This window comes from Phyllostomus hastatus, unplaced genomic scaffold (assembly GCF_019186645.2).
Source record: "Phyllostomus hastatus isolate PE091 unplaced genomic scaffold, TTU_PhHast_1.1 phas_contig_80, whole genome shotgun sequence".
Lineage (NCBI taxonomy): Eukaryota > Metazoa > Chordata > Mammalia > Chiroptera > Phyllostomidae > Phyllostomus > Phyllostomus hastatus.
In genome coordinates, this window is record NW_025333960.1 from 20,256,135 (window position 1) to 20,281,952 (window position 25,818).

Below are 25,818 nucleotides of genomic sequence, written 5' to 3' on the forward strand. Positions count from 1 at the left end.
TCTGTATACACCTTAACTGTGAAAAGTGGGGAGAAGAAGTAATTCTCCATTGCCTTCAAGTTGCACCATATACTGTACATACTATGTGTAGGAGTAATGCCAAATTAGGGAGGTAAAGTGGTGAAAGGGAGAATAACTTAGTAATCAGGGAACTTGCTCCCCTGCTTAGTGAAGGGTATTAATTTAACATACACATAGAACACTGATGTTTGCACTGTTCTTAAGCACCTTACATATACTGACTTCTTAATCCTCACAATAATTTATGAAAGAGGTGCCCTGAGAATGTTCATTTTATTTATTTTTAAGTATATTTTATTGATTATGCTATTACAGTTGTCTCATTTTTTTTCTCCCCTTTATCCTCCTCCACCCTGCATTACTCTTTATTTCAGCATTCCCGCCCCTTTAGTTCATGTTCATGGGTTGCACATATAAGTTCTTTGGCTTCTCCATTTCCCATACTGTTCTTAACCTTGTCCTGTCTCTTTTGTACCTACCATTTATGCTTCTTATTCCCTGTACCTTTTCCCGCACTCTCCCCACTGATAACCCTCCATGTGATCTCTATTTCTGTGATTCTGTTCCTGTTCTAGTTGTTTGCTTAGTTTGTTTCTGTTTTTTTTTTTTTTAGGTTCAGTTGTTGATAGCTATGATTTTGTTATCATTTTACTGTTCACATTTTTGATCATCTTCTTTTTCTTAGATAAGTCCCTTTAACATTTCATATAATGAGGGCTTGGTGATGATGAACTCCTTTAACTTGACCTTATCTGGGAAGCACTTTCTCTGCCCCTCTGTTCTAAATGATAGCTTTGCTGGATACAGTAGTCTTGGATGTAGGTCCTTGCCTTTCATGACTTTGAATACTTCTTTCTAGCCCCTTCTTACCTGCAAGGTTTCTTTTGAGAAATCAGCTGATGGTCTTCTGGGAACTCCTTGGTAGGTAAAACTGTCTCCTTGTCTCTTGCTTCTTTTAAGATTCTCTCCTTCTGTTTAATCTTGAATAATGTAATTATGATGTGCCTTGCTGTGTGCTTCCTTGGGTCCCACTTCTTTGGGACTCTGAGCTTCCTGGACTTCCTGGACTTCCTGGAAGTCTATTTCCTTTGCCAGTTTGGGGAAGTTCTCCCCTTTATTTTTCCCCATTATTTGTTCAAATAAGTTTTCCATTTCTTGCTTTTCCTCTTCTCCTTCTGGCACCTCTATGGTTCAGATATTGGAATGTTTAAAGTTGTCCCATCAGTTTATAAGCCTGTCCTCATTTTTTTTTTTTTTTTGAATTCTTGTTTCTTCATTCTGTTCCAGTTGAATGTTTATTTCTTCCTTCTGGTCCAAACCATTGATCTGAGTCCTGGTTTTTCCCTTCACTGTTGGTTCCCTGTATATTTTCCTTTATTTTACTTTTCACAGCCTTCACTTCTTCCTCTATTTTGTGACCATACTCGACCATTTCTGTGAGCATCCTGATTACCAGTGTTTTTGAACTGCGTATCTGGTAGGTTGGCTATCTCCTCATTGCTTAGTTCTTTTTCTGGAGTTTTGCTCTGTTCTTTCATTTGGGCCATATTTCTTTGTTTTGGTGTACCTGTTATGTTGTAAGGGGTAGAGGCATAGGTATTTGCCAGGATGGGACAACCCACTTTTTTGCATTGTGGCATGGTGTGGGGGGGAGGGGTCAGAGGAGGGACAATGCTACTTACTTGGCTCTCTGCCAGGTTTCAGTCACTTCCCCCACTACCCACAAGTGAATTGCACCTTTCTGGTACTGATTCCTGAGTGGGTGGATTTGTGTACATTCTAGGACCCTGTGGGTCCCTCCAATAGACTCTTCTGTGAGACTGGCAGTTTCTCTCACCACCACAACTCCCACAGGTTTTATAGCCAGAGGTTTTGAGGCTTTAGTTCACCGTGCTGGAACTCTGGGTTGTGTGGTCTGTCTTGCTCTCCTGTTGTTCCTCCCGTTTTACCCACATGCGGATGTGGGACCACTTCATCCACCAGCCACCTGCTTACATTGCATCCTCTCTTTCCTGGCTGCCTGTCTTCGCCCCTCCTACCAGTCTGGATGAATGTTTCATCTTTAACTCCTTCATTGTTGGACTTCCATACAGTTCAACCTTCTGGCAGTTCTGGTTGTTTTTTGTTTTTAAATTTGTTGTTGTCCTTCTTTTGGTTGTGTGAGGAAGCAAAGCATATCTACCTATGCCTCCATCTTGGCTGAAAGTCCCGAGCATGTTCATTTTAAATATAAGGAAACTGAAGCACAGAGAGGAGGTTAAGTGATTTTTTTTCAAGATCACACAGCTAGCATATAGAAAAGCCAGTTGCTCTGGCTGCTGATTTCACATTCTTACCTACTGTGCTATGCTGCCTCTACCACGCTAACTACTCCTCCCTTCTGAGTTCCAGCCAAATTTTGCACCACCTCACTAATTTCATTTATCCCCTTGGAGCCATTTAGTTTCATGTCTGTATCCTTATTAGATCATGAACTAAGGGTGGGGCCACCTTTCCTGCTCACATCTGTTTCCCCTGTGGCAGCTTGTTGTAGACGCTACCTAGTTTTCTTTGAAGAAACATCCAAAGGGCAGCACCATCATAGAGTTTTCCTCCTACACCAACACTTTGACGGAGGTGCTGTTCAACAAAAAGAAAACCTAAATTTCATCAACCTGCCTTTGGATGTGTTGAATTTCAAAGTAAAGCTGTCTAATACAGTGGCTAAGTCCAGTGACTAGGACTTGGCCTCCAGAGCTGGAAGAGGCAAGGAAGGATCATTCCTTGACAGGTTTCTGAGGGAGTGTGATCCTGCTGACAGCTTGATCTCAGACTCATAGCTTCCAGACCTGTGAGACAATAAATTTCTGTTCTACGCCACCCAGTTGGTGGTATTTTGTTTTTGCAGCCCTATCTTAGTCTATTCAGACTGCCATAATAAAATACTGTAGACTGGGTGGATTATAAATAACAGAAATTTATTGTCACAGTTCTGGAGGCCAGCAAATCAAGGTATGGGCAGGTTCAGTGTCTGAGGACCCACTTCTTAGACTGGGGTCTTTTTGTGTGTCCTCACATGGTGGGAGGGATGGGGCATCTCTGTGGGGCCTCTTTTAAACAGGCACAAATTCCATTCATGCTAGTGGAGTCCTCATTCTAATACCATCATCTAGGCAGTTAGGTCTCAACATAAGAATTTTTTGGGTGGGGGGAGACACAAATATTCAGTCCACAGCAGTAACTTTAGCTTTCAGTCAGATACACAATCTCTCAGTCAGCCTTCAGTATTTCTTGACCATGCAGTGAGTGAGCGTTATCTGTGTATGGCAGAGTGAGGATGGGGGCACTACCTGAGGCTCTCTGGGCAGTTTGTAGGGTCTCTGTTTTTGAGACTCTGCAGTCTGATAACTCAAAATGTAGTCTCTAAATAGAAGGAGAGCCCTTGGCTACACATCTGTCTAGGGATCACCCACAGTGAGTCATCCTTACAAATGAACATGTCATGGGGGCATAAAGTAAGGATGGTGGCAGTTTGGGGATGATGGGTACCCATGAATCTTGGATCCATTCCTTTTTTGCACGGAGCCCAGTGGTAGGATGATTACCTCAGTGGTGAGGACTCTGGTGCTGCATCAGGGGGAGGACAAGTGGGATAGTTAAATGAAAAGTCTGATTCCTTGTGTCCTGGGATCGGCTCTGTAGTAACTAAATATTGCTGAGGATTTGGGTGCACAGAAGACACTGGTGGCAAAGATTCCCTTAATGGCACTTGCATAGTGATTTGATGAGAACACAGTACTTTCAGGCTTTCAATTTTCCTACGTGTTTCATCTGTTTCCAAGCAGTTTTCCTATGTCATTGTGAAAGGTGGTCATTTAATGTATCTTTAAAGTGACATTGGTTTTGAATGTTTTTAACGAACCACAAAAATTAGCAGAAAATGCTGAGAGACCTCATTGGGAAAATCTGTTAGTAAAATTGCCATAAACTAGTTGATTTTTCTTTTTTTGTTTTATTTCATTATCCTTTAGGTCAATTTAATAGACTTTTAAATAAAAATACAGCTACTGAAGTCATTCTCTCTAATGGAAATGCTAGAACCTGATGAAATGCTAGAACCCATGGTTCTCACTGAGCACCATGCTGGCTTTGACATAACTTTTTGTACCCCTCACACACTTGGTGTTACCAGCAGCCTCATTTTTCTTTGATCACTTACTTGCCTTGGTTCAGAGGTGATGTTTTTCTCTGGCTCTTACATATAGTAACTGTCACTATAACTTGGGAGAATTTTGTAATAGCTGAAACAAATCACAGCAGGACTGCTTGATGAACCAAGGGTCTTCAGAACTATTACTGAGATCTTTGTAACCAATGGTTCTCCATCTTCATAAAATAAAAGGGTCATGTAATAGTGCAACACAAAGGATTGAGATCGGCTGTAGAAAATGACAGCCTTGCCAAGTGTGCCGCACCACTGAAATGACTTTTAAGAAGGTGGGCAAGGAGTCTGTCTCTAGGTCAAAATTGCATGTGTGATCTCTTAGGTCCAACCATAGGCAATTAGGGAGGCTCTGACTGGCAGGCTTCATGGGAGACATCGTCTCCCCATGCCAGCCTTGTGTGTGGCAAGTGCGGTGAGTGCGTGGCAGTTTGCTGGAGGGAGTTACAGCCAAGGATTCAGTCCCCTCTGGACCAGCCATGTTCATGCACCTATCTATCTGAGTTCTTAGCCCAGGAACCTCTATTTCAGAGGCCACACATGTGGGCACTTGCTGGGGGCCTCCAACAGAGGTCTTAGTAGACCTCTTTTGGGGTTACTGCAACTGAAGCACTTTCTCCCACTCTGCCTCAGTGCCTTCCTACTCCTGTCCCTTCTCTTCTCCTTATCCCCTCCCTCTGGGCCCACAGAAAGCCAGGAGCCTTTTGTTTGGGGCTCCGGGGCAGTTGAGATAATTCTCCTGTCATCTGACCCCTGCGTGGTGCCATTCCAAGGGGAAAAATAGAGCTCTGAGGAGTGGATACCTTTTTCTTGCCTGCACTGTCCCTGTAAATGAATGAGGTCTTGAATGCCACTTTCCAATTGGCTCATTGTCCTCATTCACCAGCTCAACACCTGGAAGCTTGACAGGAGCTGGTAGAATGTCTTTTGTGGATGATCTCTAATGCAGATTTTTATCTTCTAAGGAAATAACTGCTACCTGGAAATGCACGTGTGTACACACTGGTGTGTAATATTTATTGACATCTATGTGCCAAGGACAGAGGAGGTGCATATTGTGAGCTGGGAATACAGTTCCAAACAAGGCAGGAAAGGTCCCTGCCTACATGGAGCTAACATGCTATGGGGAGACTGCAACCAATTAGTGAACATGTGCAATAATTATAGATTGTTATTGTGTCTTGGAGAGAATAAACAGGATTTCATGATGGCAATTAATGAAGGGAAGCTTGTCTAGGTTGAGCAGATGGAGAAGCTTGTCTAAGGAGGTGCTGATGTGCGGAAACCTGAGGGTTGAGAGGAAGTGAGCCCCATGAGGAGGGTGGGCAGATGTGTTCCACAAGCAGAAGGATCAACGGGGACAAGGTAGGACATGATTGGTGTGTCCTAGGAACTCAGAAAGCCGTGCTGCTCGAATTGTTTCCTATTTTAAATGTTATCCCTCTATGAGAACTCTGTGTCCTTTCCAGAGTTTATGAATATTTCATTTTTTGGTAGGTATTTAGATGCTTTCTGGTCCTCAAAAGAATTTTAGCGGAGTGAGGAAATTCAAAAGGATGAACAGAAGAGTTGAGGAAATTGGGACAATAGGAAAATAAAACAGCAAATGAGTATAATTATTTCTGAATGAGATTAAAATAATATCAAAAAGAAATGAGAGGAAGAAGTTTGGTTTGAGGAATAAGTCAGGTCAGGACAGTATCTGGCTCTTAGCAGGTCATTAGTCTATGGTTGAATGAATAAGCCCTCAGAGCAGACTTTTTTCATAAGTCTGGGCTTTGGGATAAAGCTCTAAAGAGGAAATGCTTTGGGTTTAGGGCATGGAGTGGCCAGGCCTAAATGTGGCATGGCCAACCTCGTAAACCTGAGTTTTAGGGCAGACCACTTCCATGCAAGTAGAGTTACCAAGTGAGTCCTTGCTGCCAGTATGATGTCAACATAACACATAGGAACAAGAGAATAGAGGGAAAAGTAGAAGGAATAAGAATATATGGAAACCAACACATAGAGATTTTTTAAAATGTACAGAAAGAACTTCTTGGATTCTTTCAAAAAGGAACCAGTTGATGCAACATAATTAAGAGCATGGCTTTGGAATTAATCGAGCTCCCTTTGAAAGCATCCCTTTCTAAGGATGTGACCTTGAGTGAGTTATTTAACCTCTCTGAGCCTTAGTTTTATCACCTATACAATAGCTTTTAGTTTAAAAAGATTCTGAGGATGACATGAAGTAAACTATATGCACTTGGAACACAGTATTTAAAAAATGGTAACTTTAATTAAAGGTTGTTGGGGAACCTATTTCAATAAAAATGTCAAAGTAACAAGGCATTGATCACAGGGGCCAGGTGTGATGGGTGGAGTAGATTAGGAGAGGGAGGCACAGTTGTCTGGGAAACCTTTGCGGAATGGCAAGAACTCATGCTGAAGAAGCGTGTTGTGGCCAGAAGAGCGAGCATCATTTTCTTTCTTTCTTCTTTGATTTGTCTGTGATGGAAAGACAAGCAAGGAAGGTTGTACCAGAGAGTCCCTGAAACTGGGAAGGCTCCAGCTAAAGATCAGGGAGCTGAGTTAAGCATGAGTGGTGCCTCTGAGACAGAGCAGGCAGGTGGTTCTGGGAGGCCCTCAAGGGATGGAACTAGTAGATTTTCAGTAGAGGAGAAAAAGCAAGTCTCAATTCAGTTACAGCGTGCCTCCTGATGAGTTCAGTGACACAGGTATCAGTCAGCAATTTCCTGTTTGCTTTTCTTGAAGTCAGGAGTTTAACTTCTGACATTAAAGGTAAAATTACACACACACACAGTCCACATCTGCCACTATTTCATCACCCTATCGCTAATCAGCTTTATTATTATTACGTCCTGGCATATTATTTGAAATGAGTAACAAAACAGTTTGTGCCATTTTAACTTATTAATTAAATGAATACATATTAAGTTCCTACCTTGTGTTAGATACCTGTCTAGGCAGTGAATACGTTCCTGGCTCAGGGCACGTACAAGCCAATAAAGATGACAGGAAGAAACAAGCATAAGTGATTCCTCCTCAGAAGAAAAAAGAGGATAAGACAATAGAAATAGATGGTGGGGCACAGTGCTACTTTAAATGGAGGTAATAGGAATGACCTCTTGGAAAAGGGGCTGGAGTCTGGGAGAAGCCTGTTTCCAGGAGAGGGAACAGCAGGTGCAAAGACCCAGAGGCAGGAACATCCTTGGAGTGAATGGGCAGCAAGAGTGGGAGTGTGGGTTGAGTGGACCGAGTAAGGCAGAAGTGGGAAATTGTTTATGTTAAGCATCTTTGCTTATCTCCTGATGGGAATAATCCAATAGAAGGATAAACTGAGATGCAGGCGAGTATGTGTTTAGAGGGTGTGATTGTAGATGCACAGTCCTTCGGCAGGAGGGACAGGAATCAGGGTGGGGGCTTTGAAACACAGACAGCTTCTCCACAGCACTGGGAGGCAAGGTGGGTGTGTGAATAGGAAGATGAGCAAATTCAGTAAATTATCAGCAGAAGGAAAGGGGGCAGAGGAGGTGTGAAGAGAGTGGGGAATGTGTGAAATAACTTCTAGGAGAGTGAAAGAGGGAACAGTATACCAATATAGGAAAAAAAAACCAACAACCCACAGTTCTCAGTTGTCTGTGGATGGAGAAGTTTGAAAGCACATTCCTTTACCTGCCTGGCTCACAGGTACATGGTGCCCAGGCAGATGGAGAACACACATTGCTCTTTGGTGTCTCTTTCTATCTGTAAAAGGATCTCATGAATGTACTCCCCTCATGGATATGTCATGAAAACTAACAGTCAGCATGTGCCAAGTGCAAGGTGCCATGTCTGGCACATGGATGTTTCCTTTTGTTATCACTGCCATCAATGCAGCTATGTCTGTGGCTGCTGCTGCAAGAACCATCACTCATGGCCCACTCAGCACATGACTGTCACTGTGGTCTTTGTGTCTCTAGACTGCAGTGGCCAGAAGAATTTCTGGGGGTGCCCTCTAAATATTTTGATTCCTGGCTTCCATCAGAGATGCTGATTCTGTAGGTCCAGAGCAGGATCCGAATATGCACTCATTTAAACAGACACTCCAGGAGTTCCAATGGTGGTTTGATCACCTTATCAGTGACATGTCCCAACCACTGCATTTAATTGGTGGTGTTAGCTCATTTATTATCATTATTTTTTAATTTTCACCCAAGCATATGTTTTTATTGATTTTTAGAGAAAGAGGAAGAGAGAGAGAGAGACAGAGGCAGAGACAGAGACATCGATTGGTTGCCTCCCATGCATGCCCTGCCCAGGGACTGAACCCTCAGCCTAGGTATGTGCCCTGACCTGGGATCAAACCTGCAACCTTTGGTGCATGGGGGTGATACTCCAACCAACTTAACCACCCAAAAGGGGCATGTAGCCCATTTTAACAGAGAAAACAGAGCTCAAGGGAGGCTAAAAATTCAACTAACATTTTGAAGCTGTAACTTGTAGAGGTAGGATTTGAACCTCTATCATTCTACACCAAAATGCATCTCTCTTCAAAGTGAATTAGAAGAAAAAAAACCTCCAGAATTAGGCCTGAATGGACATAATTTTTGAGTAACATGTATAAATTTCACAGACATTTGCTTATCTGCCTTTAAAAAATATTTAAAATCAACCTTGAACCCCTTGTAATATAGATCTTTCAAATCCCTACTTTTAGGAACCCAGTAGTACAGCAGAGGCATGATGCTTCACTGCTGCGGGGTGAAACCTGTGCAGGGGCCACAGAGCTGGGCACATCCCTGTGCTGTGTAATTGCCCTTCACCCCTCTGTGTACAGATGTGTATGTCTTCGGGAAATTTACAAACCTTAGTCTTGATCTTGATAAACACTGGAAGTGCTTCTGTGCCTCTCAGAGGGAAAATGTTCTAAACAAGGTCTTTGCAAAGGAGCAATTTCAAGATTGGCATGGATACACTCCAGAATGTTCTCCACATCAGGGCTCTGGCTAGCTTAGGTTCTGGCACTTGAGACATCGCCTTCAAGGCACGTAACCTCAGGAACCTTGGTGGGTGATGGCTAGGAGTAGGGTTCACAGCGACACAAATGTGCTGATATGAAATGGGGTTGTTGATGGATGAGGGTGATTAAATGCTCATTGTGCCAGCTGTTTTGTGCCTGCGATTAAGGGAATGCATCTCAGCTTCTGTCAGACGGGGTTCTCTCTTGAGCGGGATCCCTCTCCACACATCTGGTCATTGGCAGGTGTTTGGAAAATGACATAATGCTATTCTAGTGCAGCCTCACAAATCTGATACAGGGCTCTTTGAGGTAGCCCACAGAGCAGGCAGGCCAGGCGGAAAAGTGTTTGGGGCTGTGAGTAAACACCACCAGACCCACACAGAGTTCCTGGTTCCGGCACATACTGGTTGTGTGGTTTGACCTCCTTAAGCCTTCACTTGTCTTTATGTTTTGAATACTTTGATATAAACCTCAGGGTGTTGGGAAGTGAAGCATGGCATGCCACCCCTTGGGCTCCACACTCTCCTGCTATTCTGATCCCAGCACTTTTTAATAACATTTGATGTTCATGTTACTTCTCTTCTCTCCCGCTCAGGGGCGGGATCCACTTTTAGTGTGTGTTTGTTTGTTTGTTTGTTTGTTTGTTTGTTTTTGCCCCAGCATTCAATGCTGTGCTCTGCATGAGGAGGGTCATTTGAAAAGGTTGAATAAATGAGTGAATGTTCAAACAATGAAAGAGAAGTTATGTTAGGGAGCAGTGTTATGATCAGGCGCTAGTGTCTCAGAACAAGACAGTGTTTATATTGTGAAAACAGCTACAAAGTATTATATATGTGAGGCTTTTAGTTAAGGAGAGTCATGAAAACTGTTAGCAACTAGGAGAAACTATTTTTTTCTCATCCTTCTGAGAAAGTGTAGGTCACTCCGTGGACCTCTGAGCAAACATGGGCTGATCCTCTGGGGCCCTCCATCCTTGGAATGCAACTCTTTTTAGTTGTTTATTTGAATGGTCTTGTTCTGTTTCTTTTTAGCCCCTTCTATTACATTTGCTGTTTCCCATATGACTAGACTAATATTAGCCTTAGCACAATTCAGAGCATGAGTCCCTTGTCCTGTTTTTCTTTCAGTTTTCTCATCTCTGTCTGGAATAGGGCTGGGTACAGTGTAGTTGATCAATGCAGGTTTGTTGTACAGATGGGTGAATAATTGAACACAAGAGCTTTGTTTTTCTCTGCCCCCCTTATCTCAGACTGCTATCAGTTTTTATCCTGCTTGTACTTATTGATGGTTATTTAAAAAAATATTGGACCTCAGGTGCAGAGTTGGATTATAGATTGCTCATGACCTTCAGTTATGACATGATTTCATCATTGGTCCTGCCATGGTCTGCTTTAATATATATGTGGATGGATGGATTTAAAACAGAATGACAGGCATTCATGAACTTGCTACCAAAGCCAAAAATAGGGCCTAGATAATAAGTTATGGTTTCCCCACCTCCCATCACTCTGTTTCCCACAGTCTGGGGTAACCATCATCCTGAATCCTTTATTAATTTTTCTTTTGTGTTACTTTTATATAGTTTTTTGTTTTACCTATACACATTTCCAAAAAGTAAGTGCTTTTAACTTTATTTAAAAAGCATATCATGCTTTTTTTAAAAAAAAAACTAATGTTATGTTGGTAGGGTTCATCCATATGTTTTCATGTTATTGTATCGTATATTCATTTATTCATTATCGTTCATATATTCACTCATTGTGTGAATATATCACTGTTGATTTATTCATACTGTGGTGGCTGGAAAATTAGGTTATTCCCAGAATTTTGCTTTTTTGAACAGTGCTGCTATGAATGACACCATGATTTCTTGAACATGATGCCATCAAATTTGTGCAAGAGTTTCTTTTTGGGTTATGAACTTGAGAGTAGAATTTCTGGATCACAGGAAATGTAAATTTTTGACTTTTTTAAAATATATTTTATTGATTATGCTATTACAGTTGTCCCATTTCCACCCTTCTCTCCCCTCCACCCTGTACCCCCCTCTCCCACCCATGTTCCCCCCCCTTTAGTTCATGTCCATGTGTCATACTTATGAGTTCTTTAGCTTCTACATTTCCCGTACTATTCTTGCCCTCCCCATATCTATTTTCAACCTACATTCTATGCTACTTATTCTCTATACCTTTTCCCCCTCTCTCTTCCTCCCACCCTCCTGCTGCTAGCCCTCCATGTGCCCTCCATTTCTGTGGTTCTGTTCCTGTTCTAGTTGTTTACTTAGTTTCTTTTGGTTTTGCTTTAGGTGTGGTTGTTAATAATTGTGAGTTTGCTGTCCTTTTACTATACATGCCTTTTCTTTATCTTCTTTTCTTAGATAAGTCCCTTTAGCATTTCATAAAATAAGGGCTTGGTGATGATGAACTCCTTTAACTTGACCTTATCTGAAAAGCACTTTATCTTCCCTTCCATTCTAAATGAGAGCTTTGCTGGATAGAGCAATCTGGGTTGTAGGTCCTTGTCTTTCATGACTTGGAATATTTCTTTCCAGCCCCTTCTTGCCTGTAAGGCCTCTTTTGAGAAATCAGCTGACAGTCTAATGGGATTTTGTAGGTTACCGTCCCCTTATCTCTTGCTGCTTCTAGGATTCTCTCCTTTGTTTTTACCTTGGCTAATGTAATTATGATGTGCCTTGGTGTGTTTCTTCTTGGGTCCAACTTCTTTGGGGCTCTCTGAGCTTCTTGGATTTCTTGGAAGACTGTTCCCTTTGCCAGATTGGGGAAGTTCTCCTTTATTATTTGTTCAAATACGTGCTCAATTTGTTGCTTTTCCCCTTTCCATTCTGGTACCCCTATAATTCAGATGTTGGAACGTTTAAAGGTGTCCTGGATGCTCTTAAGCTTTTCCTCAATTTTTTGAATTCTTATTTCATCATGCTTTCCTGCTTGGTTGATTCTATCTTCCTTCTGGTCCACTGTATTGTTTTGAGACTCAGATTCCTTCCTTTCACTATTGGTTCTCCTCCGCGTATCTTCCTGCATCTCTTTTATGGTAACCTGCATCCTTTCATCTAAATTGTGCCCCAAATCAACCAATTCCATGAGCTTTCTGATCACCAGTGTTTTGAACTGTGCATCTGATAGATTGGCTATTTCTTAGTCGCTCAAAAGGATGAGTCCTGGGGGACTGATCTGTTCTGTTAGAAACATGTCTTATGTCTTTCCCTGTCTCTCCTTTTTTTTTTTTCTTTTTCGGTCTGGTCGCTCTTGTTATGGTGGGGGGTGGAGCCTTAGGGTGTTCACCGGGGCTGGGCACCCCAGTCGCTATATTGTGACATTATATGTGGGGGCGGGGGCAGGAGCGGGGACGGGAGGGAACAATGGCGGTAGTTCCGTTCTCCTGGGCTCAGACCCTTCTCTGGGATCCTGGGCTACGAGCTCTGCCCTGGTCCACAATCCCTGCCTCACTGGGTCTGCCAGCCGCAGCTTGCGTACTCAGGGATCACCGCTGCATTCTTGCGCCCCGGATGGCTGTCCTGCCGATTTTGCGCCAAATTTTCCCCGACCTCTGCGCACTGCCGACCCGCACCAACACCGCGCCTGCCCAGCTCATGTCTCCTACCAGTCTGGATGTACGGGTCTACTTCAACTTCTTGGCTGTCCGACTTCCATTCAAATAAATCCTCTATCAGTTCTGAGTGTTATTCTGTCTATAAATTATTGTTGTTCTAATCTTGGTTGTGTGAGGAGGTACGGTGTGTCCACCTATTCCTCCATCTTGCCGGAAGTCAATTTTTGACTTTTTAAGGTAATGTCAAAGCAGTTTTCAAAGTCTCTGTACCAGTTCATACTCCTACCACATCCTTTCCAATACTTGCTCTCCTCAAACTTTCAGTTTGATCCTCCTGAATGTATAGCACTGTGGTCTGCCTTGATCAGCAATGATGGGGATTGTGAACATTTCTTCAAATGTTTATTGACATGTATTTCCTCTTCCATAAAATGCCTATTCCTACTTTTGCTCATTTTTCTGTTGAACTGTTTATACTTCCCTTATTGATTTGTAGGAGTTTGGTATATATTTCTGATAAGACTTCTTTATTGATTTTATATTCTTTGTTTAGTTATTGATTCTTATGTAACAAATCACCCCAAAATTTAGTGGCTTAAAACAATGGCAAATTATTATATTTTTCTCACAATTCTGAGACTGGGTTCAGCTGGGTGGTTCTTCTGTTTCATGTGCTGTCAATTGGGGTAACTCAGTTGCACTTAGCTGCTGGTTAGCATGGACTAGATGGTCGAAGAAGGCTTCACTAATGTGTCACATGTCTCAGTGCTCTTCAATGTGTCCTCTCCATTTGGTCACCTTGGGCTTTTTCACAGATTGGTAGTTTGGGGGTAGTTGGACTTCTTACCTAGAGGCTGGCTTCCAAGAGGAAGAAAGCCGAATCTGCCAGTTGTCTTAAGGCTTGACTTGAAAATCCTAGAGTGATAGTTCTACTACAACAAAGCAAATAATAATGTCAGTTTGGGCTCAAGGGGAAAGCATTGCTTCCAAGGTAAATAGCCTCCACTTCTTGATGTGTGAAGTGGCAGGCACATAGAGAGAAAACAAATGGATGGCACCCATCATTGGAGACGACCTGCCACTGTGTATTGTGAATATCTTTCAGTTTGTAATTTTCTTTCCACTCTTTAAGGTGTCTTTGATGAACCAATATTCTTAATTTTAATATAGTCAATATTCTTAATTTAATATTATCTTTTTTATATAATGCTTTCTGAATCTTGTTTAAGAAAGGTTTCCTTATTCTAAGTTCACCTTTATTTTTTACCATGAGACTTTAAAGTTTGATTTCTGATATTTAAATTCTTAATTTATTTGAAGTTAATTTTTGTGGTTTGAATAGGAATCTGATTTTATTCTTTTCATTGCATATAGATTGGCCCTCCTTTTCCTACTGATCTCACAGACCATCTTTGTTGTATACTAAGTCATTATATACTAAAATGCATGGGTCTGTTTTTGGCTTCTGTCTTCTGTCCCATAGGTCTCCTTGTCTCATCTTGCTCTGTCTTAATTATGATAGCTCCATAATAAGCCCTAATACCTTGAAGGGTCATTTTCACTGGTCTCCTTCAAAAACATTCAGGATTTTCTTGATCCTTTACTGTTTCAGTGAATTTTAGAATTATCTTATTGTGTTTCAAAAGAAGCTCTATTGAAATTTTTATTGGAATTGTGTTGACTTTATAGATCAATTTGGGGAAGAACTAATAAGTTTTCAATATTATCTTTCTGTTCAAGAAAATGATATCTCTTCATTTATTTATTTACATTTTCCCTAATAAAGTTTAAAATTTTATTTGTTAAAATTCTTTTGAGATTTTGACTTAATATTCTCTGATACTACTATAAATGATGCTTTTCCTTTATTTATATTTTCTAGTTGTTTGCTACTGTTGAATGGAAATGAAGTGACTTTGTAAATTAACCTTATATTCATCCACCTTGCTACACTCTCCTAGTAGTTTCACAATTTTTTCTTAGTAGCATCATTTGGGGCTTTAATGTAAATAATTTTATTATCTACCAATAATACCAGCTTTATTTTCTCTACACTAAATGTCATCTCTCTGTCTTCTGTTCAGCTTTTTTAAAGTCCTCCTTATTCTTGTCTTTTTGCCCAGTTTCTGCTTTCAATTCTTTTTTTTAAAGATTTTATCCATTTGTTTTTAGAGAGGGAAGGGAAGGAGAAAGAGAGAAACATCAATGTGCAGTTGCTGGGGGTCATGGCCTGCAACCCAGGCCTGTACCCTGACTGGGAATCGAACCTGTGACACTTTGGTTCTCAGCCCACGCTCAATCCACTGAGCTATGCCAGCCAGGGCCGCTTTCAATTCTTGTTGAAAACAGAAAATTGAATCAGAAGTGGCTGAGACTTACAGAGACATAAGATCTTTCCTTTGTGCATCCACACAGAGCAATCAAGTTATCTTATGTGTTTACTGGAAGATATGGATACAGAAAAATGAATGTAGCCTCTCTTGGTGATACCCACGGGGAGGAAAGGACTGCCCCAATGATCTGCCCTCTAAGAAGGCCCATGACTTCTTTCCTCCTCTGCTCCAAAAATTTTAGTTTGAAAACTCTTGTCAGTGATTGCATTTAAAAAGCAGCAACAGGTTATTTTCTCTTAACGTTCTGTTTCTCAGTGCGAAGTCCCTTCCTTCAGAGATGGGTCATAGTGTTGGCCTCCCTGAGAAGGTTCTTCAACCCCAGGTCTACCCATCCATGCAGCATTTCTACATATACTTAAATCTCTATGAAGATCTCAGGAAAAATTATTTGGAAGGATAAATAGAGTTTTTAACATTTTTAGAAGTTATTTTTCTGATTTTTTCACTTTAAAATCCACACTCCAATGTCCTTCAAAGCACTACTGAATTTTTTTGAGTCTTTACATAAGTTGAGTTGCAGTAAATGTGACATTTGAGGTATAGGGTGAAAAATCACTATAACTCCAAGAAAAAACTTAACGAAAGAAAAGAGAAGGAATATTTTAATAAATTTTTGAATAAAAACTCTCACCCTGATCACTTAACCGTAACTTTAAAAAGCTAGACTTCCTAATATTAGTTTTTAAATTAGTTTTTAAGTGCATAATTATTTTTAGAATACATTTTCTTTATTTTTTAAGGAAAAAGTATATGTTATACTTTAGCTTGTTATTGTTTAACTTAAGCTTGTGGAATCTGTTAGAACTTTCATTTTATATGGCAAAATGAAGTATCGATTAACCTTGGCTAATATACTCAGTTAATCTAGAACAACCATTAACTCTGGAATTATTGATTTTAGAAGCTATTTCTGGTAGCCTTTGCTGTCAAAGCTTTTTCTGATGACATGTGTACAGAAATAAACAGATGGTTTGGTTCATTTTTATTACTCAAGAAAAGTTCACGACTTGGTATTCATCTTTAACTATATATTTTTATGTCTGTGACCTTTCCAAAAGTCAGTGTTGACACTAACTTTGATAACTAATGCCCTCAGGGAAGGCTGTAGGTATAAGTTTGCTTCTTTCCCACCTCCTATGTGGTGGCTATACCTTAAAGTAATTTAATTTGAGACCAGAATAGTTCAGTATGTGAAGAGTACCATCGGATAAGCATGATCCTTTGACCCAGTTAAAATATATACAATATATTAGAAAGGCCTATGTTCAGCTTTTTAGTTTGTAATGGTTATAAAATTCTGCACTGCTACAAACAAGTAAACAAACAAAATAGAAACAAGTGATTTCTGCATACCACAAAAGAGTAGTTCAGTAAGAAGTTAGTGATGATAATACCAAACAGATAATCACCCCAGGTAGACATGGATTCCTATGTACAAACTGACTTAACTACCGACTTCTCACTCTGGTATCCAGAGCCCAGCACGTCTCTCCCATTTGCCTTTTATTACATATACTGTTGTTAAGCTAGATCAGCTGGCCTCTATTCCTCCACAGGGACACCTCCACTGTTTGTTGCTCACTGCCACTGAAAGTCCTGTCCTCCCAGGAAGCCTAAAATCCAAGTCTACTTATACCTAGAATACCTAGAATACCTAGTCTACTCATGCCTCCTCCACCCTGCTTTTCCTAACTCCACAGAGTATCTGTTGTCTTTGACCCAGCAGTCTATACGGGGTGAAAGTACCCCACTTCCCTCATGGTTATTTGCATGTAGTAGCTCCCCCTTATCCGCAGTTTTGCTTTCTGTGGTTTCAGTTATCTGCAGTCAACTATAGTCTGATGATATTAAATGGAACATTCCAGAAATAAAGAATTCATAAGTTTTAAATTGCATGCTATTCTGAGTCTCAGGATGAAATCTTGTGCCATGTTGTCCAGCATGTGAATCATCCCTTTGTCCAGTGCCTCTATGTTGTAGACACTTCCCGCCTGTTAGTTAGTTAGTAGCCGCCATCTTGGTTATCAGATTGACAGTCTCAGGTACCAGGTACCACCGTGCTTGTTTTCATGTAACCCTTATTTTACTTAAAAATAGTCCCCAAGACTATTATTCCCCGAAGTGCAAGAATAGTGATGCTGGCAATTCAGATGCCAAAGAGAAGTTGTAAAGTTCTCCTAAGTGAGAAGGTGAAAGTTCTTGACTTAAGAAAAAAATTGTATGGTGAGATTGCTGAGATCTATGGTAAGAACCCATCTTCTATCTGTGAAGGCAAAAGAAATTTGTTCCAGCAAATTTTGTTGTTGCATCTCAAACTGTGGAAGTTATAGCCACAGTGTGTGATAAACCCTTAGTTAAGCTGAAAAAGGTATTGAACTTGTGGAAGACATGAACACAGCATGTTATGATTGATGACAGCATATTGTGTCAGAAAGCATTGAGCCTGTTACAAAGACTTCAACAAGGAATCTCCGGGAACAAGTTGTGAGTGGTAGGAAAAATGACACCAGATGTTAACCGCAGTTTAGCAACTTCAGTTCTTGCATTCTGGCTAAGAGAAGAATTCAGAGCCAAGATTCAGATTATAAGAAAAAGTTTATTTAGAAATTCACAGAAGAAGTGAGACATCAAGAAATGGGCTGAGGAAACAAGTTACTGCAAACAAATGCCCTTGGAACTTAGGAGTGAGGGAGAAAGGAGAGAGAGGGGAAGGAGAAAGGTGGAGGGGGAGGGGGTCAGAGAGGGAGATAGAGAAAGAGAACCCAGGAGAGAGAAGGGGGAGGGGAAAGGCTGTGAGGCTGGAGGTGGGGCAGGGGGCATGCTCCACAGAGAGAGCCAGGCAGAATTCCTAGACCAAGGGCTTTTATCTGAAGGCCTCAGGGGAGAATCCCAATAGAATATTCATCAGCTTCCCAGGTGTGCCCCCTCATAGTCTCCACCAGTGGTCAGCACCAGGGGGTCATTAATCAAGCTGGTCCTAAAATTACCCATGGTGTTACTCCATCTGATTCTGCTGCTTCTCTGGTACTGGAGCTGAAACACAGCTGAAGCCTAGATGTCATCTTCCAGGAGTTAATGCTTAAGGGAAAGGTCATGCAAGGGCTTATAGTTCTGCCCGTGGCTCGGCACCTAGGGGTCTCTGTCTTGGTGACCCTCTGCCCCTGGACCATTGTTTCTGCTCTACTCATGCCTGTATCTCACTGCCTATTACAAAATGACCACGTTCACATATTTTTACAATTTTTACACACATTTTTACAATTGCTCTGTTTTATTAGTAATGTTGTAAGTCCCTTACTATGACTAATTCATAAATTAAACTTTATCATAGGTATGTATAGGAGAAAACATAGTAGAGTTCAGTACTATGTGTGGTTTCAGGCATCCACTGGAGGTCTTGGATGGTATCCCCTGCAGGTCAGGGGGATTACTGTACTTAACACCTCCATTGGGACTGTATCCCAGTGCCCGACACAGAATTTGCACCAAGTGGCATGTAAGCAATAAAAAGAATTTGCTGAAGGAAAAGATCTTTGCATCCCAAGTTCAACAGTACCTTCTTACAGTTTCATTCAGAACAAGAAACACAAAGCTGTAAAAGATGGAAGCTAAATAGAATCTGTATCTGAGAAACATGACACACAGAAGTATAAATAGGTAATATGGTTTAAGATTAAATGAAAGAGAAAGCCTTACTACTGTCTTCAGAAAGCAGTCTTTGTTTTGGATATCTTTTTTATTAAATTGATAAGACAAAATTACTTGAACATAAAAAAGAGCTTTCTTTTTCTTTTCTCTTTTTTAAAACCAGGGGCAGTTCTGTGACTACTGCAATTCTGAGGACCCCAGGAAAGCACATCCAGCCACCAATGCAATCGATGGGTCTGAACGCTGGTGGCAGAGCCCGCCCCTCTCCTCAGGCACACGGTACAACCAAGTCAACATCACCTTGGATCTAGGGCAGGTAAGGTCTACTTCCAGCTGCAATGAGGGAAATTCATTTGAACCATTGTTTCGGTGGTGATTTTGATATAATAATAATTATTTTAAAATACAAACTTCAGTTTTAATACATTAATCATTGTAAAGCCTGTTACATTAATATTTGTATCCCTCAACACCCAGTATAGTGCCTGTAAGCAATGCATACATTATGCCTGTGTAGTAAATGAGCTAAAAATTATTATAAATAGTTTAATTGGTGAAGATATTTTTATTATCATTCTTAATAGTGGTAAAATATATATAACATAAATTTTGCGGTCTTAACCATTTTTAAATGGCGTAGTGTTGAGTACATTCAAATTGTTGTGCAACTGATCTCCAGAATCCTATTCATCTTGTACAACTGACACTCTCCCCACTAAACACTAACTCCCCATGCCCCCCTCCTCCTGCCCCTGGGAATCACCATCCTACTTTGTGTCTTTGTGAATTTGACTTCTCTAGGTGCCTCATATAAATGGAATCATGCAGTGTCTGTCATTTTGTGACTGGCTGTTTTTTTTCACTTAGCATAAAATGTCTTCATGGTCCATCTGTGTTGTATGTACCATCTATCAGAATTTCTTTTAATAAGGCTGAATAATATTCCATTGTATATGTGTGCTGCATTTTGTTTATCTCTTCATCTGTCAGTGGGCCCTTGTGTTGTTTTTACCTTTAGGCTGCTGTGATTAACGCTGCTATGAACACAGGTATGGCAAAGATATTTTTACAGCATTCTCTTTCCTGGAAATTCTGACTCCATGAACACTTACTGCCCTAGTGTTGGCCCTGTTTGGCCAGGTGGTTCACGACAGAACATGACTTCAGGCCTATACTTCTGGGGTGGGCCAGGATGGCCCAGGATGCCTGCCCCATAGTGTACATGCTGGGTATAATCCTCTCCTCTGAGTGTGTGGGCTGCACTGTAAATATGGTAGATGTCATACCTGTGGTGAGTTGGTATTATCTGACAAAGATGAAGAGATTTTGCAGACGTGTTTCAGGTCCCAAGTCAGTTGATGAAAAGGGATTTTATCCTGGGGGACCTCTTCTAATTAGGAAAGCTCTTAGCCCTACCTAAAGGGAAGAGATTCAAAGCATGAGGTTTCCTGCTGACATTGAAAGGGAAAACTGCCATGTTGTAAACTACCTGTGGAGTTGGCAAGGGCCTAGAAGCTGGCTTCTAGAAGCTGAGAGTGGCTCCAGCCAACAGTCAGCAAAAAAGTAGGGACTGTATCCCTACAACCACAAGGAGCTGGATCTTGCCAACAACATCTGGCAACTTGGAAATGGGTCTATCCAATCATCTAGCTGACAGCTTGATTGTAGCCTTGACCCTGAGCAGAGAACCTCGTCAAGCCATGCCCAGACTCCTGACCTACAGAACAGCAAGACAATAAATGGATGTTATTTTAAGCCAGCAAGTGTGTGGTAATTTGTTTAGCAGCAATAGAGAACTGATGCACCTTCTTATTTCCCTTTTCAGGCCAGGCAGGGAGTCCCTCCCATCTATTCCATCCTATTCCTTTAACAAATATTTATTGAGTTCCTTCTATGTGTCAGGCACTGTTCTAGGCATTTGGGATACATGAGGGAACAATAGAGATGAAGATTCCTCCCTTCGTGGCATTTAGATTCTAGTTTGGGAGACAGCCAACAAAATATACATAACAAATACATAACTATGCTATGTTAGAAGCTGATAAAAGCTCTAGAAAAATGAAAAAGAAGATCACGGTAAAAAGATTATTAGTGCCAGAGGCAAGGATGGTTTGCAGTTTTAATTAGGACGGTCAGGAGAAGGCTTATTGAGGAAGGACTTGAAGCAGGTGAAGGAGCTAGTCATGTAATCTGTCACTGAGGCAGAGGGGTCAGTCCTGAAAAGTCTCTACGGTAGGGGCTGTCTGGAAAGTACAATAGTATGGAAGCCAGAGTGGCTTGAGCAAAGTAAGGGAGGGAAAGGTGGTGGTAGAGGTGTTCTGGGAGATAACAGACAAGACGAGATCTCACAGGGCCCCATAGACCATGTGAGGACTTGGGCTTTTAAGTGAAATGAGAGTCATTACAGAGTTTCAAGCAGAGGAATGATATGACTGGATTTGTATTTAAAAGGGATTTTTCTGGCTGTTCTCTTGAGGATTATGGAGAGGCAAGTGTAGAAGCTCATCAGGAGACTGTCACAATGGTGACAGTCACCACCACTGGTGGTGGTGGAAGTGGGCGTTTGGATTCCAGGCATACTTTGAAGATAAAGCTGCCACAACTTCCTAATGGACTGAATGGGGACTATGAAAGAATGCAGGGTTCAGGGATGATTCCCAAGACTTGTGGTCTCAGCAAGTGGAACTGCTATTTACTGAGATGTTGGAGGCTATGGGAGTTATTTTGGACATGCTAAGATTGAAATATTATTTGGATGTCCAAGTGGAGATGTGGGCTAAGCACTTGGAGATATGAGTCTGGAAAGCTGTCTGGGCTGCAGACAGACATTTGTTGTGGATTTCTTTAGGATTCATCCTGTTAGGATTTTCCAGCCTCTTGAATCTGTAGGTTTATAACTTTCACCAACTTTGGGCAGTTATCCTTCTGTCCTTTCTACCTTCCTTCCTTCTCTCCTTCCTTTCTCACCTGTGTTAAAGTATAATTGACAAATAAAATTGTGTATATTCAAAGTGTACAATGTGATGGTTTGATACATAATTTGTGAGATGATTACCACAATGAGGTTAATTAACACACTTATCACTCACATATTTCACATGTTTACCTTTTCGGTGAGTGTGTGGTGAGAACACTAAGATTTACTCTTAGTAAAGTTAAGTATGCAATACGCTACTATTAACTACAGTCACTATGCTGTACATTGGATCTTCAAAACTTTCTCATTTTATAACAGAGGGATGGTACCCTTTGATTAGCATCTCTCCAGTTCCCCTACTCCCCAGCCCCTGGTGACCACCATTTTACATTCCGCTGTGTCTGTTTGTATGAGTTCAACCATTTTTAAAAAGATTCCACATACGTGTAAGTGAGATTATACATTATTTGTCTTTTTTCATCTGGCTCATTTCTCTTAGCCTAATGTCCCCTAAGCCCATCCATGCTGTCATAAATGGCAGGGTTTCAGTCATTATTTCTTTAAATATCCTTTCAGCCCCTCTCTCTTCTCTCCCTGTGGGATTCTGAAGATATACTTGTTAGATCTTTTATTATTGTTCCACAGGTCCTTGGGACTCTATTAATTTTTTCTTCAGTTTATTTCCTAGTATTTTTCAGATTAGGTAATTGTATTGTCTTATTTTCAATTCATTGAGTCTTTTCTCTTTTATATTTGTTCTGATATCTAGTTCTTCCAGTGAGTTTTTTAAGTTTAGTTATTTTATTTTTTAGTTCTATAATTTCCACTTGGTTCTTTTAAAGGATTTTTTTATTTCTTGGCTGAGATTTTGTATATTTTCATTTACTTAAGGAGAATTTGTACTTACTCATTGAAGCATTTTTATGATTGCTGCATTAGTCATAACAACTCAAATGTCCTTCAACTGATGAATAAGTAAACCAAACATGGTATGTTCATACAATGGAATGTTAGTGATCAATATAAAGGAATGAATTTCTACTGAATGCTACAATATGAATGAATTTTGAAAACATTATTGTATGTGAAAGAAGCCAGTCACAAGACTACGCATCTTATGACTCCATGTATGTACAATGTCTACATAGACAAATCTACTGAGACAGAATAGTAGATTAGTGTTTGCCTAGGGCTGGGAATTTTGGAAGGAAATGGGTAGTAACAACCGTAAGGAATAGTTTGTTTTGGGAATGAGAGATGAAATTGATTATAATTGATTGGGCAACTCTGTGAACATACTAAAAAGCCTTTGGGTTGTGCATTTTAGATAGGTGAATTGTATGTTATGTAAATTATATTTCAATGTAACTATAAAAAAGAATTCGTGGAAAGAGAGTATTTCAAGGAAAAAAACAGAAAGGGGATAACTGTGTCAAATATTGTGTCAAGTAACATAGAACCAATAATGACTGATAATTCACCAGTGGGTCTGTCAATATGTGGAGGTCACTGATGACTTTGGTGAGACAGGGTTGAAAACCTGACTGTAGGGAGATTAAAAGAGAATGTGAGAGGAATCGAGACTTGTAGTACAGAAATCTAATTTGAAGAGTTTTATTGCAACAGGGAGAAAAGAAACAGGGGAAGAGTTGTTGGAAAGTCATGTAAAGAGAAGACTGATTCGTAGTGGGAGAGAGAGCAATGGACTATACAGATGGTAACAGGGACAAGAAGAGAAGACTGCTGCTGTTTTGTGAGTTTGCTAGGTGTTATCAGTACTAACACTTGAACTAATACTAATGTCTATACTCATCTTTCTGGCTACAGCTGTGCACAGAATACAGTTTTCATGTGAAATACTGCTTGAAAGCAATAAAAAAAAGGAAATGCACCCCACAGGCTGGAAGTTGAATGATACTGAGATTTCTTTGAAAGAATGTGTTATCATCATTTTGGTTGGGAATAGTTTGGTGATAGAAGGGCTCTCTAACTTTTCAGCCCATATATTGTGTTAAATTAGACCTCTCCTGAGAATATTTTCACTGTCAATTTGCATCTGAGATAATTCGGGTAAATCTCTCATGATTTGAAACATTTTGTAAACCCAATTTCAACTATGAATTGTTCTTATTCTTTTAATGGCTCACCTCAAGCATTAATTCAGTAGAGATTTTGTTATAATGACTAGGATTTACCTATTATATCAGTTATTTAACTGAGGGTTTCTGTAGTTACCTGGGAATTTCAACCTATCAAAATGATGTGTATTGAACTTACTAGTACCTGCTAGACATACTCTTTTTCCCTTAAATCTATTTTTTTTAAATCTACCTTTAAAAGCACACTTTGTTGTACTAAAAAATCTCCACTTAAGACAGTTGAATGAGAACAACAACACAGAAACAATCTAATAATTTGCTGGTTGCCAACAGACATTAGCCATAGCAAACGTCTTCACGAAGACTTTATGTCCACCCACCTCTGTCTTGGTGGAGGAGGCTGCTCTGTGAGTACGTGGGAGTGTGGGCCTCGGGTCCGTTTGAACCTCCACGAGCGTTTACTCACTCTGTGGCCCTAAGCAACAGACTAAACTGCTCTCTGCTGTCTTTTCCTCATTTATAAAGTGAGATGAATCTAAAGCTCACCTCATAGGCCTACTGTGAGGTTTAAACAAGTTAACTGCTTCATTTATAAACCTCTTTAGGCCAGTGAATTTAAAATAAATGTTTATTTAATAAAACAAGTGAACTTTAATAAATGCTCATTATTAAAACCCTTATAACTTTTGTTCCTCTAGAAAACACTGTATACAGCACTATAGATAGAAAATGCTCTGAAAACAGGAACAGCAATACAAATGATATCAGACCAAAGTGTTTCTTTCCTCTTTGTTTTGGTGCGACAGGTGCTTTAACAAGCGTGTTTTGTTTCATAAGATCCATGTTTTATGCCCCATTGGCGGGATTTCTGTTTTCTTCTTTTTGCTGGAATTAACCATGGGAGTATCACTGAGCGGTTAGATTTTATAATTGAATAGTGACCTAAAGACCTTTTATTTAGAGAAGTGTTACTACTGATGCATGGCTGGGAAAGAAAATAGAGGCCATAAACTTGTTATTACCAAATCACTTTATTCTAGCTACTGAGAACGGAAATTTGATTTTGAAGTGCTGTAGTCAGTCTGACAGCTAAGTTGTTGTGAGGGATCACCTTTTTTCTGCCTCCTTTTGGACTAGGATCTTTTTATTGTTATTTTCTTGGCCAGTACAGTTTGACAGATAGAAAATTATCTTCAAGACTTTATCTTGAAGGACAGCTTTCCCCCTTACAAGGTAGCAAATGTAGGAAGTTTCTGCTATTCGTTAGAGGCTGTTTTCCAAAGCTGTTCAAGTTCACTTGATTATACTTTATTCATCAGTTTCAGGCTATAGAATAAAAACCTGTCTACTGGGAAACTTCCATTTTGTCTGGTCAGGTATAATGAGTTGATGTTGACATTTAAAGCAAAATACAGATGTCCGTTTTTAGAGGAGAGTTTCTGGAATGTAGGGGACATTTGTCTCTTCTCAGACTCCTGGCGGGCCATGACAGAGCTCCTAGTGCGAGATCAGGCTCTAGACATGCTCCTGGCTTTCCTTCAGAAGTGGAATGAATCTTACTCTGTGGACTCCCTATGTTTACCTTCACTTTTCCTCCTCCAGGATGAGGTGTAAGGAAAAACATGTGGGAGTGGGTGTGGCAGGGGTTCTCACTGTCCCCTGAAGTCAAGGTGGCAGGGGGGCAGGGAAGGGCTGGCTCTCAGGTGGGAAGGAATTGGAGAACCAGCTCAGGGCATGACAGGATGCAGGGCAGAGCAAGCCTGCCTCATCAGTTCCTGCTGAGGTGTGAAGAGGAAAGACACAGTGATCCCAGTTCTGCAGGATTGGTGGGGAAAGGGGCTGGGCTGGAGTGCAAGACAGCAGATGAGACAGTCCTTTGGGCCATGTTAGAGGCAAGGGCTGTGATGCCAAGGCCTGCCTACAGCCCCCTGGACCCTCCGTGTAGGCAGCCCTGGTGACAGTCCCCG

The 25,818-nt window shown here is 40.7% G+C and overlaps 1 protein-coding gene across 1 annotated transcript in view; it reads left to right on the forward strand.

The window, feature by feature from the left end:
- The window catches only part of LAMA3 (laminin subunit alpha 3), a 248,937-nt gene that overhangs the window by 12,033 nt on the left and 211,086 nt on the right, over positions 1-25,818 (forward strand). Inside the window, exon 2 of the mRNA XM_045849829.1 lies at positions 18,999-19,151. Within this exon, the coding sequence (XP_045705785.1) occupies positions 18,999-19,151 (153 nt within the window). The remainder of the gene's footprint in view (positions 1-18,998; positions 19,152-25,818) is intronic.